Source organism: Paroedura picta, chromosome 3 (assembly GCF_049243985.1).
Source record: "Paroedura picta isolate Pp20150507F chromosome 3, Ppicta_v3.0, whole genome shotgun sequence".
NCBI classification, from domain to species: Eukaryota; Metazoa; Chordata; class Lepidosauria; order Squamata; family Gekkonidae; genus Paroedura; species Paroedura picta.
Genome location: NC_135371.1, coordinates 119,671,545 through 119,691,177, shown reverse-complemented (window position 1 = coordinate 119,691,177; position 19,633 = coordinate 119,671,545). Strand labels below are relative to the sequence as shown.

Genomic DNA, 19,633 nt, shown 5'->3' with positions numbered 1-19,633 from the left:
ACCTCTGCCTGGCCCACGGAACAGTGCTGGTGCTGCACCAAGTTCACTGCCACCTCCCAGCCCGGTGTGGTCAGGGCAGCCTCCCCAGTTCTAATGCCTGGTGCATTCCTGGATGCACTGGGCTTTACTGCTAGTAACTAAATAGATATAGTACTAACCTGTTCAGGATATTTTCCAGTTGCTCATAAAGATCCGGCTTGTTGGTTGCTTCCACTACATTTGGGGTCTTTTCAGCATCATATGCCAGCTCTTTAAAGTCAACATCAATTCCTTCAAAACGCTTTGAATCCTACAAACGAAATGGCAAGAGTCCTACTAATTGCTCAGAAAGCCCTACAAGTACACCATGGCATACATTAACTAGGCACCTAAAGAAACAGATGAGCACTTCTCAAAACAATTATTAATGCTAAAACAGTTGCAGGATAAGGGGACTAACGAAATAATGCAGGTCTGTTCCAAAAGAAGAGCATCTTACATGCCCCTGATCACTGACTTGAGTTTCAATCCTAATTTGTAGCCTCTTTCTGCAGGTACATATTATGTTAGTTCTCACTGTGGTAATGAATTCCTTCAAAAGGTTGCTCAAAGGTTCTGAAAATTTCAATCTCAAGCCTGTACTTCTGAGAAATAGATTAATATTTACAAAAAGCCCTTGTCGGCGGAGCGCTGTGCAGGGACATGCCCGGTGTCCAGACTGTGCTTCAGCCCGCACGGGTCAATCCAGACGCGCCCAATAAAGCTCCAGGACCATTTAGGCTGGCAGCAGCCCCCTCCATTGAGGCCCTTCACTAGATCCCACTGCATTCCTGGATGCAATGGGCTTTCAGGCTAGTATTCATATGTATATGAAAATCAGATGGGCCCCAAACTTATTTTGCTAAACAGGCAAATATGCTACATTTCCTGACCCAATGGATCCATGACATTTTTATCTATACTGATCCAGCTTTGTTGAAAGAGTCCAGGGAAGTGTCTTTTGTAGAAGTGTTAAAACCTTTCTGCTAAGACATCTCTAGTCTTTCTATCATCATCACAAAACTATAATACCTGGAATAACCTGCAAGCCAAGATACATATTAACCCAGTTTAACCACACAGTGTTCCCTAACTAAATTAACAGCAACAGCCTAGTATACATTTCTAGAATTAAAAGATTGTTGCCTTTGTCATGAATTGCCTTGAATTATCTTGTTGTTGTTGTTGTTAGGTGCAAAGTCGTGTCCGACCCATTGCGCCCCCATGGACAATGATCCTCCAGGCCTTCCTGTCCTCTACCATTCCCCGGAGTCCATTTAAGTTTGCACCTACTGCTTCAGTTACTCCATCCAGCCACCTCATTCTCTGTCGTCCGCTTCTTCTTTTGCCCTCGATCGCTCCCAGCATTAGGCTCTTCTCCAGGGAGTCCTTCCTTTTCATGAGGTGGCCAAAGTATTTGAATTATCTTGAATAAGTTATAAAACGTATTGCTATATGAATATTTACCTCAGGAAGCTGTGACCGGATATCTTCTGAGCCAATGAATATACTTTCCAAATGAGACCAAGTCCGTTGAACCTCAAACCAGATGGAAATGACAGAATCCGCTGTTGACAGCTTCCTCTGCCAAAAAGACACTTCCTCTAAGAAGAAAGCAATATACTTTGATGTCATCAGATTTTGAAGCTGAACTTGATTGTCTTCCAAAGTTTCAATAAGCTCCTCATCAGATTTCAGTAGAGGGATATTTGTGCGTGGATGAGGCTCATACTGGAATTCCATGCTGGCCCAAATGGTCTTCAGCTCTTTCACAACCTTCTCCATGCTCATCTCTTTAACAGCTTTGTCCACAATGCTCCGGACCTCGTCCTCAAAATTGTGCAGGTTGAGTTTGAGCAGGTCTGCCAAAGTTGTGTCTGCATCCATTGTGAACTGCACACCTGTTGCCTGCATCAACTGGTTCCAATGTCTCTCTCGGATGGCAGAATTCTGCAGTTCTGACACTGCCCTGAGAGATGTCAGGATGTTTTTTACTCTGTTGTCCAACCCTGAGAAAGCATCCCAAGCCCTCATTTCTTTATCCAGGTTCCGAATGTCTTTGGCAAATTTTTTGCACTCCAGCTCCATATTTTCTACATTAATATCTTTCCATGTTGTAGTCTCCCAGTCATTCATGCTGGAGTTTACTATGGAGATCATATCCCAAAGTTCTTTAAGAATGCACACTTCCTTTCGGCATTGCTTAAGTTGTTTGTATTCTGGAACACTGACTTCGAACAAGTCAGCTGATTCATAAATTGAAGCCATGGTAATTTCCATCTGCTTGAGTTCAGTATGGGACACATCCAACATTTGGTAGGGATTTGCAGCATCAAACCTATGACATAAATTTTAATCATGTGGATATAAGTGCAAAATCATCTACTAGAGATGCAAAACTGCCCATGTATGCATTGGATCTCCTAACAAAGTGCGAAGGTATGAAAAAACCGAAGAAGAGACAAGCCCATATACAAAACTAGAGTGAAAGGAAATTAGAGACAAAATATTTCCTCTCCTCCATGTTATTCCTTAATCACTGATTTCTGTTCTCCACATGCAGAAGTTCAAACTAATTTTAAAGAAATAAATCTTTGACCACATTTCTGAACACTGGACCTTAGAATGACAGCTAGCCAGGAACAAAACAGGCATACAAAAGGGGCTAAAATTTAGTAAAGAATCCAAAATTAATTGAACTAAATTCAGAAGGCTTGACCCAGTGATTTTTCACTGTTTGGCACTGATAATTGTTTACTGCATCCCTCTCCCCTTCGTGGAGAAGGTACACCGTAGATTTCACCAAGAAAAAAGTAGAACTAAATGAAGTATAACAAAAATACCCAGATGGGTGAAAGGAGAGCTATCTTCAGCAGGAGGGAAGCATTAAGGGGTCCACAGTCCTATCCATCTCTAAATCACAGCCTCAACATCAGTATTTTTTTTACAAAAATACTCTTTAAAAGAACCAGAATTACATTCATGTAATTCACCCCTTGGTAGCCAAGCAGAAAAGTAAACGCCTCCAAAGATAAGTATACAAGCCCTCCACACTTTCACAGCTTCAGGACAGTGATCTGCCCCAACCTGAATGGTGCCTCTTTATGAAATCGCTCTCTGAATTTGTGCTGCTCCACATCAAACACAGCACACTTCTTGCGAAGAACTGTCACTTCATTTGCTTGCAATGGAGCCACATGCTGCTTCACAGTTATTGCCAGCTTCTTCACATTGTTCCATTTTTCAGGCAGTTCCTGGAAGCAAAACAAGACAAAGCAAAGCAAAAATAAGATTCTAGCAGAAAGTAATTTCCACATTCAGCCACAAGCCTATCCTCCCATGTGTTCAGTGCACATCCATACCAGAGTACGATAACAGGCTATGTTACTAGGACATGTTACTGACAGTACCAACTCTTGTCAACCAGCATTTTCTCATTAGATATTATCCCTCCATCTACCACCACCACTGACATAAATCATAGGGTAGAGGAGATAAACTAAATTATTAAACCTTAACCAAAAATTTTCTTCAGAACCTAAAAATTAAGTTAAAATAAACAGGAGTGGGAGACCACTCAACAACAGAAGATGTTTGACTCCCAGACATCCTTAGGCTGTTTAGGGAGTTCACCAAGGTGCTCTTGTCTAAAATGGCAAATCCAGGTCTTATCCTTTCCTTGATCCTATTGCTTCAGGACAAGTTGGCTGCCTTTCTGGACACACATAGGACATGCAGATATTCTTCCAGCAGCATATGCACTGGTGCAGGGGCTGCAAGGGGTCATCACATCCCATGTAGAAAATCAGCAGGTGATCTACATACTGACAACATGTGCAGCCACACATAAAAGGCAGTTTTGTCTAACGGGAGAGATGAGCTGTCTTGGCAGGTTTGCAGACAAGATGGAACATTCTGTCTCTAGTAGAAGAGAAGGTGGAAAACAGCTCCACCGCTCCTCTGCCCACTTCCCCTTCTGGGCAAGATTCCAACATGACCATTCCTCAGATTTCCATGGAAATGGAGGCCATCAGGAAGGCACTTGGCCCACTCTGGGGAATTTAAGGAGCATGAGCCTGGCTTTGGCAGATGCATTTGTGCCCTACAAGTTGTATTCTACCAATCTGCTGAACTCCTGGGTCAGGAAAGAGATTGACTTCTCTTTCATGGCTCAGAGGCTCCTCTCTTGCCCTCCAATGAGTGTGCAGAGTGAGCATTCTGTTGCTCAGAAGGGCAACACCACTTAAAGGACTGCAATCTGGATTTTCAGATAGTTAGGTGGATAGGGAATTGGTTAGAGAACCGCACTCAAAGAGTTGTTGTCAATGGTGTTTCATCAGACTGGAGAGAGGTGAGTAGCGGGGTACCTCAGGGCTCGGTGCTCAGCCTGGTACTTTTTAACATATTTATTAATGATCTAGATGAGGAGGTGGAGGGACTACTCATCAAGTTTGCAGATGACACCAAATTGGGAGGACAGGCAAATACTCCGTAAGATAGAGACAGAGTTCAACGAGATCTGAACACAATGGAAAAATGAGCAAATGAGAACAAGATGCAATTTAATAAAGATAAGTGTAAAGTTCTGCATCTGGGTCAGAAAAATGAAAAGCATGCCTACTGGATGGGGGATACGCTTCTAGGTAACACTGTGGGGCTTTTCGCACCGGGATCTTTGTAGCAAATTGGTTGCTGAATGAAAAATCGCCATTTAAAATGGTGGAATTCGTCGTTATGCATACCTGCCTTTGTAGTGGAATCCAGTTGCGTTTTGTAGCGTTTCCCACAGGCTTCCGGTCTCGAAAGGAAGCGCTCTTGCCAAGCTCATCCCGCCCCTGGCCGTCAAGCAGCCAATGGGCAGCCGTTAGCATGCTCCCAAACAGCCCCTTTCCCTTTTAGAAAGTTTTTTTTAAAAAAAACCAGACCCATTGCAACGAATCTGTGTTGATTCGTTGCAACGGAGAGACCCATCCAGCTGCCTGGTGTGTTTGAGCTGTCATTTATTCGTTGCCACGCTCCCTCCGAGTGAAAAAAAAAAATCCCCCCCCTCTCACGGGCGCGATTTTCGGCTGAAAATCCAATGGGCAGCCGTTAGCATGCTTCCAAACAGCCCCTTTCCCTTTAAGAAAGTTTAAAAAAAAAAAAAACAGACCCATTGCAACGAATCTGTGTTGATTCGTTGCAACGGAGAGCCCCATCCAGCTGCCTGGTGTGTTTGAGTTGTCATTTATTCGTTGCCACGCTCCCTCCGAGTGAAACCCCCCCCCCTCTCACGGGCCCGATTTTCGGCTGAATGAATGTGTAAAAAATAAAGGGAAAATACATCAGCAAACGGGCTTCTCTTGTTTGTGCTTAGTGACTGAAGGGGAGGGACTGAAGCCCGGGAAGCCTCTAAACAGAGGCTCGCTGGTGCGTTTATCCCCGCTCGCTCGGAGAAAAAAAAATGGCGATCGCTTCGCCGGAAGATCAGAGGAGAGAACCAGGGGGAGGGACTTTGTAGAAACCGCAACAATGTTAACGCACAGGTCTTTTTCGCTAGTGTTGCAGATTGGTTGCAGGAGTGTATCGCTTTCCGGAGGGTGAATCCACTTTTGGGGATTTCCCTGAAAGCGCTACAAGGAAGCGCTTTTTGCAGATCGTTTTCAGGTGTGTGGCAGATTGTCAACGACGTTGTGCATAACGGCAAATCAGTAGCGTTTTCAATTGGCAACCATTGTGCGATTTTGAAGGCGTGCGAAAAGCCCCTGTGTGTGAACGAGACCTTGGGGGTACTTGTGGATTGTAAACTAAACATGAGCAGGCAGTGTGATGCAGTGGTAAAAAAGGCAAATGCCATTTTGGGCTGTATCAACAGGGGCATCACATCAAAATCACAAGATATCATAGTCCCATTGTATATGGCACTGGTCAGACCACACCTGGAGTACTGTGTGCAGTTCTGGAGGCCTCACTTCAAGAAGGACGTAGATAAAATTGAAAGGGTACAGAGGAGAGCGACTAAGATGATCTGGGGCCAAGGGACCAAGCCCTATGAAGATAGGTTGAGGGACTTGGGAATGTTCAGCCTGGAGAAAAGGAGGTTGAGAGGGGACATGATAGCCCTCTTTAAGTATTTGAAAGGTTGTCACTTGGAGGAGGGCAGGATGCTGTTTCCGTTAGCTGCAGAGGAGAGGACACGCAGTAATGGGTTTAAACTTCAAGTACAACGATATAGGAAAAAAATTTTCACAGTCAGAGTATTTCAGCAGGCTGCCTAAGGAGGTGGTGAGCACCCCCTCACTGGCAGTCTTCAAGCAAAGGTTGGATACACACTTTTCTTGGATGCTTTAGGATGCTTAGGGCTAATCCTGCGTTGAGCAGGGGGTTGGACTAGATGGCCTGTATGGCCCCTTCCAACTCTTTGATTCTATGATTCTATCTTTCAAGTATTGTGATCCCAGGCTAGAAAAGGTAAACATACTGTATTTTACATCTACATCCTGTTCTTCCTTTAGAAAATTGTCAGTGTCTTAAATGAAGCTCTCAGTAGTATCCTATGCAAACATTTAATATGCCCATACATCCCATAGCTTTGCCAATGTTACAGGATTATGTGTTACCTTATCATTCATTTCATCTAAATACAGAGGAACAAAATCCCTGAAACTTTAAACTGTGGAATTTATCTTGCACTTCTGATAATCTTTTGTATCCTCCAAGTATCAAAGCAACCTTCCTAAAAGCACTGCATCCTAATAAGCATGTGTTTTGAGGCTGACAATATTCTCAGAGGACTGTTTTTTTAAGTTTGCAATCTGTCCTAAAATGTGCCTACCAGTCACATGTATCCACCCACCTCCAGCTGCTTGTAGACTTCCCCTGGCAATTCTTGCTCATAGATCTTCAGCAGTTCAATTGTTTGTTTCAAGGGCTCAAACATCTCGTTGGTGCTGGTCTGTCTCTCTTTCACAGCCATCAGATGACCCATAACTGCCACCAAGCTTTCATAATCTCCTTTCTCCACATCTTTGCTCAAACCTCTCTCAGCAATTTCTACAAACTTTTCAAGGTCAGCCAAACTGAAAAAAGAACAGGAACAACATTTTTTGAGAATTATCATTATTGGCTGTCTCTATCAACCTGAAAGGCAGCACATGGAAGAAGCAATGTGTGAAAATAATTTCTGGTCATGACCACCTGTCATGGCCACAGGGGCTCCAACTTGGCCACACCAGGGATTCTATCAAGAAAAGCATCCAAATGCAAAAAGGCAGAGAGAACTATTAAAAGTCTAACCATGCATCCCAATCTTATGCCTATGTGTTAAAATAGAATTGGAAAAGCAATTTTCCCAATACAATTAACAACATTCTCCTCTTGTTAAAAAAATAATTTTGGAATGTGTCTTTATGTTGCCAATATTCATGATTCACCATGTTAATTTTAGTTTAATTTTAACTTCTGTGAATTTATGTTTTAAAATGCACATTTATGCTAAATAGTAAGCTGAAACATTCCTCTGATGAACATATGTGTATTTCATAATGTATTTATCTTTCTACTTTTACAAGATAATTTTTCAGTCTCAGTCACCTTTAATTGGCATAAACAAGATAATTTTTACTAGTAATGTGAGTCCCGAAGTTTCACACGCTAAAACTTTAACCAAAGGTTGATATTTAAAATCCTATTATGGGACTTTAGAGATTTCCTGTTTTTTCCTGATTTCTTTAGCACAATGTCAGTATTGTAATTAGCCTGACATTCTTTTTTCTACTTCAGATTTCATGGGCAATAAACCAGAGACCTTCACATACACTCTGGATTAGGGTCACTATGTATCCCAAAGCATAAATACACAACAGATACATAATTAAGGTGAAATTATACAAGATTCCTGTATTTTCATTGAAAAATGAAAGAATTGCAATTCTAGCTCAAACCTCCCCAAATTTATCAAGATCCACCAGTGACTCACTAAATCTAGTAAGCAGGTTTATGGTATGTCAATAGTGGGCACTTGTTGCTAGACTATAGCGACTCAGAAAATGCTGTCAATATATTAAGATCCTCAATCATAAATTCAGCAGCTAGTTTTAGGCAAGTCACTATGTATCAACCTCTGACCCCATCTGTAAATTAGGGATGACAATAATGTATTGCTGGATTATTATTGAGGATTACTGAGATAATGCACATGGATTAGTATTGAGGATTACTGAGATATTATTGTTGTTAATGAAGCCGAAGTTATGGCCCAATTCATATGACCAAAGGGGCATATTTTAAAAATAGGTTAATCCTCAGCATGTGCTGAATCAGTCATATGAATGCTGAACACAATACTTAAACCACATTTATCATGCCAATGTAAAGATGCCCAAAAGTGGGTTAAGCAATGACATGATAAATGGAAGGTGAATTATGAGCTGGGTATATGCTGGAGGCCCTGCACAGATCAACCTACATTGCATTCAACACTTTTCTAGCATATGCCAAACAATGCAAGGGTACTCTTCTTGACTACAATGTGTGGAAAATGTGTGAATTGACCCTGGGTGGAAAGTGAACTGAATTGGTAGAAATGGCTACATGGATGCAAAACAAAGCTCCTTTGGTGTCCTCTTGGGTCAGTTTGACATTTTGGAACTGGAGAGGGGTCTCTTTGTTTTTTTCTTCTCATTAAGCTGCAAGCAGAATGAGATCCCATACATTTAATATAACATTACAGGATCATTAAAAATCTGGTAATGCCCATTCCTAAAACCAAGACCTTGCAAAAAACGTTCACTTGAAAGTAATAAGCACTCTGCAAGAATCCATCTTCTCCTCACCATTATCACTTTAAATATAAAGTCTGATTAGACAATATGTTAAACATGACTTGGGTTGCATTTACCATGTGATCCAGGATTCATATTTTTAAAAGTGGAGGTGGTAGCAAATAATCAACCAAACATGGCATGGCAGTAGGAGGGGCTTCATCGTTCCCGCCCTTCTACCTCAGACACTTCTGCTAGCAGAAAAGGGTTGTAGGGGTGGGCTGTTCCATGTACCTGGCCATGAGACAGTTGGCCTCCACATCACTTTTCTGTTAACAAAAGCACTTGAGGTAGAAGGGAGGGAATGATGAAGCCCCTCCTACTGCCGTACCATGTTCATGAGACAATTTCCCCACTCCACCAGCATTTTTAAGGAGAGTCCTAGGTTACATATTAAACACAAATTATGTTGGGATTTCATAACTCATGTTAAATGTATTGTCTAACCATGCCCTTACTTCACAGCTGCTTCTGCTGATCCATGCTGAATTACTTCCTGCTCACTCTTGGTGTTCATGTGGTAGGGAGGAGATTTTAAATATGCCTTTTTAAAAGGCAGCAATAACAAGCATTTAGTATTTTTTATTTGTATTATCATAATCACTCAGGTTTTGAAAGGATAATCATAAAATAATGTTTTCTTTTAAAGAATTAACATACTTTGCAGTTACAGTAATTAAAATTTTCCCCCTTCTGAAGAAACAAATCTGATTCAGAATCCATTCAGGCATCATGAGTGAACCAGAAGAAATTATGGGCGCAATCCTAAGCAAATCTACTTAGAAGTAAGTTCCATTTTGTTTAACATGGCTTACTCCCAGGATTTTTTTTTAATTACAAACTAAATTTAGTGTTATAGAGAACTGGAAGCTACATTAAAACAGGCAACGAGGATTTAAAAAGAGGGGGAGGCCCTAATTCTGGTTCCTTTAAATCAATGAACAATAGCCACATTTGATCAGTTCTGATGTGGATGACTGATACTATCTACATCTACATCTTTGTGAAGGAAAAAATACTCTAAAATTAAAATTAAAAAGATGGGAACACCACATAGAAAACACTGGGATGCAATGGGTTGACCATGATATCTTCTGATTCCTTCATAAAAACTGTGTACAACAAATCACAGAAATTTCAGATCACCCAGCCATGTGGAACAAGTGAGGAATGTAAAATCACTTCTGTATGCAATTTTAAATCATAACCTACTGTATATCTCCAAGCAGTAATTTAACACTGCTTGACAATTCCGTGTGACCTCTCTTTTGGTCTAAAAGAAGGTTAGATGAATTAATGGAAGAAACATTTAATAATGGAACGGGGGGGGGGGGACAGCAGGGGTGATGTCATTCATTCTTTGCTTGTGGGCTTCCTGAAAGCATCCAGCTGACCACTGTGGAAGCCAAAATGGGACTCTGGTGGTTCAGCAGTGCTCCTCGTATGTTCTTCAGAAAATAATAATAAATTAATAATATATTTTAATTTCCTTCCAAACTTAGTGGGGAACCATATCACTCTACGTCCGTTTCTCATACCAAAGAACAATTTAAGTGATTTAAATTAAAATTTTGACTCTCTGTGCCCAGAACAAAGTCATATTAAGCTCTAGTAATGACCAAGAACAGTATGGTAAGAACTTCCTGTAAGTAGATAAAACCTTATTTTTCTTCTTAATTGTTCTCTCATTATGCTGTTCCCCCCACCATAAACCTCCTGCCAGTTGCCAGGCACTGCCTAGCAACCCAACCTACCAACAATTCTAAGGAGAATAGGACCTGATTTCATGGAACCAGGATGACTAAAATTACATTCAGAAGCAGAAACCTTTAAATACCAATGCTATGAGGCAACACTAGGGAAGGCCCTTCTTGGCCTTGGTTGACTATTATGTGAAACTAGGATGCTGGACTAAACGAAGCATGAGTCTGAGCCAGCAGGACTACCAAATTTCAAAGGATTAGGCAACATCAGGAAAGGAGGAAGGGGAGGGGAATTACCAGTTAATTTACCTGCATTGTTCTCAGGACTGTTCATATGCATCTTACAAAGGACTGATTGCATATCTTAAATGGATAAGCAAGAATTCTTTTAAATACTTCCAGTTTGGGAAGTACTCTTCCTTCTTTATTTTAAAGCCCACAATCAATTGAAACTAAAAGTCACTTCTAACTTACTTCCCTATCTTAAGTTCTATAGGGCACGCAAATCTGCTTTTGTTTTGTGCAGCACTGAATTAACTAAGAGAATGGGTGACCAGGTTGGCTGTCCAGATTTGTTCCAGACCTGATGGCTAGCTGAATTTTAATTAGAATCTGTTTTATTACATTTATTTATATTTATCAGCCTTATTTTATATTTTGTGTGTTAATGCTATGTTGTATATCTTGTGAACTGCCTTGAGTCCTTTGTTGAGAAGAATTTGCAGGTTATAAATCAAATAAATAAATAAATGTTTAATGAGAAGATTTCATCCCTCGTAACTGTCAGTATGTGTGCAGCCCTTAACTCTTCTGGACAGCTACTGGAAATATTCTGCAGCATTTCCCTAGTTTCAGCATGAGCAAAATGAGGGAAATGCTGTATTTATGGATGCAAAGTCAATGTCTGCAAAACTAAAAAATAAAAATGCATTCATCTACTGCTAAGAGATCATTTAAATGTGGTGTTGGAGAAGACTTTTACACATGCTGTGAACTGCTAAAAAGATGAATAAGTGGGTTCTAGATCAAATCAATTCTGAACTCTCCTAAGAAGTTAAAATAATTAAACTGAGGCTATCATACTTTGGTCACATTTTGAAAAAATTGAAAGAGCCACTGGCAAAGACAATAATGCTAGGAAAAGTTGAAGGCAGCAGGAAAAGAATCCTCAGGATGCAAGATATGAGCAAGGCTGTTAATTATAGGATTTTTTGGAGGACATTAATTCACAGGGTTGCCATAAATTGGAAGCTACCTGATGGCACTTAAAATACAAACTACTAAGAGATCACTATTTTAAAAAAAATTACAAGTGTAACTCTGGATATCAAAGATCTTTTCTTAGAGATGCATCCACTTTGATTGTCCCGTTACATTTTCACAGAATGGTAGACTTGATCTCTTTATGTTATCCTGTTTTCAGTTTTTTTTCAAAGCAACAAATACATAACATTTAAAAATGTTTTTAAAGTTGGAAGAGAATGATGTATGTATGTCAGACTTCCTGCCCAAAGCAGGATTTTTCTATATTCTATTCAGCAACATATGCTTGTCCGACTCTTTTTGCCAAAGCTCTTGAAGTTCTTATGAAAGTTACAAGCTACAGAGTTTACTTGCTCTGAGGCTGAACTATTTATGCTATTTAGAAATTCTTTCTGACATTTAACCTAAACCTCACCTGCCCTGCAGATGAAACTACTGCTTCTTCTATCCTCTGCAGACTGTTTTCCTCCCCTACAGAGATCATAAATATCTGAAAACTGTCAACATATCCACCTTGCTTTTAATCTTTTCTTTTTGCTAAACACATGTGTTCCTGACCCAGTGTCATCTTTGTAGCCCTCACCTGAAATCTTCCACCTTGTCACTAACAGTATTGATGGATGCTGCCCAGAACTGAAGATGCTACTCCAGAGAAGATGCCTGGGGCACACCAATATTACTATTTCCTGTGTACAGCTTACATTTAAATACACATGAAATTTGGTCTTGAACCACAAATGCTTTAACCAAAGGCCTGTTCAAAGGTCAAAATGCAAACAGGACACCTCCAAGGGAGGATGGCAGAAATGATATGCAGCAAGCAACACAAGGAAGGGAAGGTAGAATTGAAGCCAGATGAGCTGGTCCATACCCAAGCTTCAGATCATAAAACTGTCTCACATATATCCTCAAGACCATAGAAGCACTTCAACAGAAAACAGTGATACCTGTGAGTCACATGATCAATGAGATGCTGCTTGAACATAAAGCTCCACTTTTTTATTATACCCAGAAGAGATGCTTTGAATGGTCGAGAATCAACTTTCATCCAGCCATCAAATATTCTGATAGGCTCCAAGTGGCTTACTTCATCATAGATCTTCTCATAGGAGTCTATTTGCTCTTTGAACTGCTGCAAAGTAGGAGGGGTCTCCGGTACCCCATCCTCGGCATGTGCCTCTATTTCCTCTGTGGTGAGGACATGACTATACAACAGAAAATGCCGCATGAATTCCTTTCTGTCATCCACATAGAGGTAAGTGTAGTGGTCAAAGGAGTTGCGGTAGTCACAACAGACAGATATCATCTTCTGGATACGTTCCATTAGGGTGTGTCGCATATCAGCAAGATCTGACATTTCCTCCATGTCATCCTGGAGAAGACAGAAATATAGGTAGCGCTGGTTAGCAGGAATGTAAATGTGCAAGAGAGTAAAGGTTGATCAAGAGAAAAACCTGATAATGGAGGAATGGGCTGTTGTCAGCCAATCTGGGCACCAGAGAGGAAATCCGGAAAACATCATTGACAAGACCCTCAAAAATATCATAGAAACCGTCACTGGCAGCAGCATCCAAAGAGGGATGAAACACCATATCAGGAATTAATAAATCCAGTTGCACTTTGAAAAAGGGAGCAAGGCCCGCCTTAGAATCTGTAAAACAGAGAGGATACAATTAGGGTTTAGACTGTTAGAAGAGGAGGAAATTATGCTCTTTCTGAGTTTCTAGACCTTCAAAGGGGTCTATGATTAGTTTAGGCTAGTCAAGTCCGGTCTCTAAACTTCCTGTTTTTGATCTTTTATCGCTATCCCTTTGAAGTTAGCCTTATGCTCCCAGGGGCTTATGGGCTTCCTCCTCCTCCTCTTACATATCTCACACTCCATATTTGCAGACATTTTGCATCTCTTCCCACTCAGGCTACCTAAATTAGGTCGGACTCTGTCTTTAATATGTCTAGAAATGTATTTCCTTGAATAAAGTAGTTATATTACATTGAAGAAGCACTATCTGTGCCTGATTGTTGTTTTGTTGACTTAATACACTTAATGCGGTAGTTCTCAACCTTCCTAATGCCGCGACCCTTTAATACAGTTCCTCATGTTGTGGCAACCCCCAACCATAAAATTATGTAAGTGTTCTTTCACAGAAATTAAAACGAAACTGACCAATGGCGTAAAGATCCATTGTTCATGATTGTATATAAATTGGTTTTCTTCCGAAGTTTCTCAGTTCAGTTCTGCCTCTTGTCCCACCATGCCGATCTCGCTCTTTTTCAGTGCTCCAGACAGACGAACACTCTCTCTCGTTCTACCTCAGAAGGCTGTTGTGTGGATGGCGCCCCCCGGCCCAGCTGCTTGCCCTGACTCGACCCCTGTGAAAGGGTCATTCGACCCCCAAAGGGGTCCCATCCCCCAGGTTTAGAACCACTGACTTAATGCAACCAATAACTTCTGTTGTTTGCTTAAGTCTTTTGAGCACTTTGCTGATTATGGAATTTGCCTATGTGCATATTCCATCATAGACTACCAATCCAGTGAAAATCAGCTAATGAGTACCATATAATTTAAAGTACAGTCCTTAACTCCAAGAGAGAAATGTACCTTTATAACTTAAATATCTCATGTTTGCTAAACCTAGGATTGAGGCCAGCAGAAACCCACCAATATGATCTGGCAGGACCCCCCTTTATGTGACGCCTTCCCTCTCTCCTTCGCCCCTTCCAAACGTGGTTATATTCAATTTGGTTGTGATTTGAATGAAGTTTTAAATTATTTTAATGCTTATTTATTGATGAATGGTGTTATTGTCACATAATTTTGTTTATGTATATCTTAAGATTGTCCACTGCCCCAAGATGACTAGCTTGAGAAGAAATAAATAAATAAAATAAAAGGAAAACAGTTGGCAGAAGAATGTGAGCCATTTTTATCAGCCACATCTGCTTGCCACCACCATTCAGTGACACCCCAAAAATGGGTCCAAGTTAGAGATAAAGTTTTTACTGTACACGCCCTCACTTCCATCCTGCTTACCATAAACACAGTAACAATGGAAAATTACTACAAATAGATTTAAAGAATATCTCAGTTAATGGTGAACAAGGTCACCGACAACTAGTTACCCGTGTTTTCCAAAAGATACTTCAGTGAACATTCAATGGCATGAAAGAACCCATCTAGGACAGTTTCATCCACATGTTCCAAATAAGCTTTCCAAACATCCGAAACTGGATCTGCTCCAAAGAGTCTCAGGTTTTCCTAAACACAAAAAGCCAGAAACAAAAGCAGGTGACGGGAACATGCTCAAGCACTAACAAAAGATCCGATGGCCTTATTAGTTGGTGTAACATTTCCTCCGTGTAGCTGTAACCAGGGGATAGCTCTGCGTGGATTTGAGGAAGTGGGCTTCAGAAGTAAGCCAATATATCATCAAACTTTGATTACCTAATGTTACCCAGAAAGACTAAATAAGAATTCTCAGGGAATTCTATATGCAAACTTGCAGAATAGGGTCTCTCCAAGAAAGGGTAGAAACAAAATGGAGGCATGTTGTATCAGGGAGACTAAGGCTGTAATCCTCTTGCACACTTTCCTGAGAGTAAATACCATTAATCACAATGGGACTTTCTTTTGAATAGACTTGCCTAGGATTTCGTTGTAAGACTTAAACAAACGCAGAGGTCCTCTCTCTAATTACTCTGTCAAAGTCATTCATTATAAAGGAGTAATTGCAGGCTGAGGATAAAAACTTGTAGTATCCTTATATTGTGTCAGATCATTGATCCATCTAGCCCTATAGTGCTTGCTCTGACAGGCAGCAGTTCTGCAAGTTGTTAGGCAGATGTCTGTCCCAGCCTTGCTACCAGAGGGAAATGCTTTTCTGTTAGTCTTTTCTAACAGAGGGATCGAAACTTGGATCTTAAATATGCACTCAAACTTGGCTCTGTGAGTATTCCTGATACACTTGGACCAATAATTCTTTGATCATCTTGTATGCTTTATTTCAGAGACTGGACCCAAACTGAAGACAACTTTAGTGCTGGCTTTGGCAATGAGTGAGAGGCCACATTCAGAGGTAGCAACAAACCATTGTGTTTATCAGAATGAGCTTTGGAAGTCCTCAGGTTTCTTCTGTGCACAGCTCAAGAACTTTGGTTTGTTTCTTTGCCTACAAACCATAATTAAACCATGTTTTAAGGAACATACAGCTTGGATCCATTGCTTCTATGAAACATGACCTTCTCACCTCCCACCTCTCTCTACAGTTCTGTCTTCCCCCAGAAATGCTGCTTCTGAAGGGACAGTTTGGGGCAGCAAGAGGGAAAGTTGAGACTTTCAAACTCTGCACTTAGAAATTGTTGGAAAGGCCCCAGCAGGATCCAATACATGGACTTCCATGACTCAGTCTTTTTATGACAAACCACAGTTTTTCATTACATCTCATGGCTTGCCATTATATCCAAATGCAGTCCCAACAGAAACACTTCACATTTTTCAGGTCAAAGCTTTAAAGTGACATACAGCTGATAGGCAGTTTAAATTGTACGACAAGACTGGACTCTTGTGAACATTCATGATTTAGGTCTTGGGGGTCAGGCTCTCCTCACGAGGTTGCTGCCCTTTCCGGAGAAGAAACATGGAATCCCTCCAGGTCAGTCAACAGGTAGATACCCTAATTAAACATTGAATGCTAGAGCTGGCTGCTCTTCTTTGCTTGATTCAACACAGAAATATATTTGGGGAGTTTGTTCCTATCTAGCTTTAAAATCTCAGTAAGCTTGCAAGCCGCCTAGTCCAGGAAGATTTCACAGCTTTGAAGAATGGCTATACCTATATAGACCCCTGCGGACTAGAACAGCACTGCAGTGTCCAGAATCACACAGCCTGCTGCAAGTAAGCCATGTGACACTCAAACACCTTCCCAGCTGCTTCTCTCTCACACCCCATGATGCATTACATTTGTGACTGTGAACTGAACAGGCTTCTTGTTCTTTAACTGATCTTAGAAAATGGCAAATTTTTTCCAGGCCATCAAGAAAACATAAAAAGAACTGCATCAAAGCATCATTAGTATCCTTTTCTGTGTAGTGACAGAAGTGTTAATTTATATATGTGATTTTTCACAACGTATATGCATGTGCACACATGCTGCAAAACAAAGACAGCGTCTAAACTTCTAGTTCAGTGTTTCAGTTATGCTATTGAACACAGACGTATGCCAAAATGACAGCATACATAAATACTCTAGTTGAATGGTGTTATTTAATCTGTTTCATATTAGCCACTTTGGATCAGTTCTACTATGAAGGGAAAAGGATTACAAAGGGCATCTCCTAGCAATCCTTCCACTACAACTCACATTACCTTGATCAGCAAATGAATCTTACGCCCTGAGTCTGTGATGACCTGGTAGTGCTTGTCCAATCGTTCATGTCGATCATCTAAGTACAGCAGAGATTCTCTTTTCCCATCTTTTCTTTCAAAAACTGGAAAGACCCAAGATCTCATGATATTTTGAATTTCCTCAATGTTGTCTTTGGTTTTCTGGATTCTTTGTTCAAGATCCCGAACACTGTTAACCACTGGTGAAATGCGATCCCAAAGGCCTTTCAATAATAATTGAGAATGAGTCAGAAGAGATTTATCCACCCCATAGGCTAAAAAATGCATTGTTTGTTGTTACAGATAGCATTTGCCCAGCAAATGCATTCATTGTAGGGAAATGGCATGTTTCCAGCACTCAAGCCATAATTCTGAGCTACTGGGAAACATGAGCCATGTGCCAGCAAGTTGCAAATATGGAAAATCTGATAACTCCAACAAGGGGCTTTCAAGGTAAGTGAGAAGCAGATGTCATTTGCAATTGCCTATATCTGCAAAGCCATTCTTGGTGGTCTCCCATCCAAGTACTGATTCTGCTTAGCTTCTAAGATCTGATGATCACAAACTGACTGGATGGTGCCTTTAACATCACAAAATCAGGTGAGAGAAGATTCTACCTCTCTTGGCATGTGGTAACATTTAATTTTTACTAATTTCCTTGTTTTTAAAAAATTCTTAAGATTCTAAGATCTTACTCCCCAAAAGGATGAGCTTGAATATGCAGCCTGGAGGCAATAGTAGTGTAATAGTATGTTCATTTGTTTGTTTACCAAAAGAGAGAGGTACACAATTGAACCATTATTAAAAGGAAGTATATCTGACTAAGGCAGCAAGTTATCTAAACTGAGGCCTCTGATTTATATCTCTGCCTTAGGTCATGGATATTGACTATAAAACTATTTCACTTTGCTTTCACTAAGCTTTAAAAAATGAATGCATTATTGTAATGTATTGTAACAACATTGTTTGACCACTGAGGAAGGCTAATTGGCCAAAACACATTTGGGCATGGTCAATAATAGTCTATCTTTGGCAATAATGTAAGTATATCATATCATATCATAATATAATATACTAGGAACTGAAACCCGTTGTACGCTGAAATACAACGGGCGCTAGCATGGTGTGATGGGTGAGTGTTTGGCTTAGAAGTCCTGGGTGTGAAGGAAGGGAGGAAGGGAGGAGAAAGATGCAGTGGCGAGAACACGGGAGGCAGGCAGGCAGGCAGGCATAGAGAAAGGGAGAGAGAGAGAGAGAAGGGGAGAAAGAGAGAGAGAGAGAGAGAAGGGGAGAAAGAGAGAGAGAAGGGGAGAAAGGAGATGAAGCAATGGGAGAAAGAAAGGCAGAAGAGAAATGGGTGGAAGGGAGGGAGAACGGAGACAAAGGGAGGTCTGGATGGATAGAAGGAAGGGAGGAAGAAAGGAAGGGGGAAAAGAATCCTTACCTCCTGGGCCAGAAGCACAGCCAGGGCTGCCTCCCTCCCCCTCCTGGCCGCAGCAATACAGAAGGTGGCAGGCTGGCAAAGGCTCTGAGGAGTGGATGTGGGTGGCTTCTCTGGAGACTTGGGGGGGGGTGTTAGGCTGGAACAGAACCTACTGTCTTGTATGCATCTGGAGAAGTGCAGCCCGGAAAGGTAAAGGTATCCCCTGTGCAAGCACCGAGTCATGTCTGACCCTTGGGGTGACGCCCTCCAGCGTTTTCATGGCAGACTCAATACGGGGTGGTTTGCCAGTGCCTTTCCCAGTCATTACCGTTTACCCCCCGGCAAGCTGGGTACTCATTTTACCGACCTCGGAAGGATGGAAGGCTGAGTCAACCTTGAGCCGGCTGCTGGGATTGAACTCCCAGCCTCATGGGCAAAGCTTTCAGACGGCTGCCTTACCACTCTGCGCCACAAGAGGCCCGGAAAGCTACAGGCAAAAATCCTCCAGGCTTTTCTAGGGAATGTCCCAGGAGATGAAGACTTGGCACAGGAGAGCCTTCTCTGCCTTCTCAGGCGCAGGCTGGAAGCCCCTGCTTACTAATTAGCAGCCCGTGTGCTTCTCCTGGGAGCCTGCAAGTGACAGTTCCCAGACAGAGAAAAAAAGAAACAACAACCCGCAGCTTCCCTGTTAATGATTTCTTTAAGTCATTGTATGTTTGTTTGGGGGGGGGGGTTAAATCTCTGCCTCCTCACGTGAAGCCGTGAAGTCCCCACCTCCTCATTAGCAGCCCGTTTGCCTCTTCTGGGAGCCTGAAAAGTACAGCTCCCAGCGCGCGCCAGGAGAGGTGAAGGGGGAAAAAAGCAACAACCGGCAGCTTCCCGGTCTTGCAAGTGGAGTTCTTGAGTCCTACATGAGGCAAGAGAGATGGCTTTTAAGCGGGGGGGAGGGGGGGCAGCATTTGCCAGAGCAGATTTTGAAGCAACCTGGCTGGCTCTCGGAAACGGGGAGAGACTTCAAAGCGGACCTGGAAGGCACGCGGGGGCC

The 19,633-nt window shown here is 41.6% G+C and overlaps 1 protein-coding gene across 2 annotated transcripts in view; it reads right to left on the bottom strand.

Annotated features, from left to right (window-relative positions):
- DNAH9 (dynein axonemal heavy chain 9) overlaps positions 1 to 19,633 on the bottom strand; it is a 303,268-nt gene that overhangs the window by 258,448 nt on the left and 25,187 nt on the right. For both annotated transcript variants that reach the window (XM_077327460.1, XM_077327461.1), the window contains exons 14-21: positions 17,148 to 17,389; positions 14,906 to 15,041; positions 13,240 to 13,436; positions 12,733 to 13,157; positions 6,854 to 7,076; positions 3,106 to 3,272; positions 1,486 to 2,356; positions 159 to 289 (exon numbers count right to left, since the gene is read on the bottom strand). In XM_077327460.1, the coding sequence (XP_077183575.1) occupies positions 159 to 289; positions 1,486 to 2,356; positions 3,106 to 3,272; positions 6,854 to 7,076; positions 12,733 to 13,157; positions 13,240 to 13,436; positions 14,906 to 15,041; positions 17,148 to 17,389 (2,392 nt within the window). The remainder of the gene's footprint in view (positions 1 to 158; positions 290 to 1,485; positions 2,357 to 3,105; positions 3,273 to 6,853; positions 7,077 to 12,732; positions 13,158 to 13,239; positions 13,437 to 14,905; positions 15,042 to 17,147; positions 17,390 to 19,633) is intronic.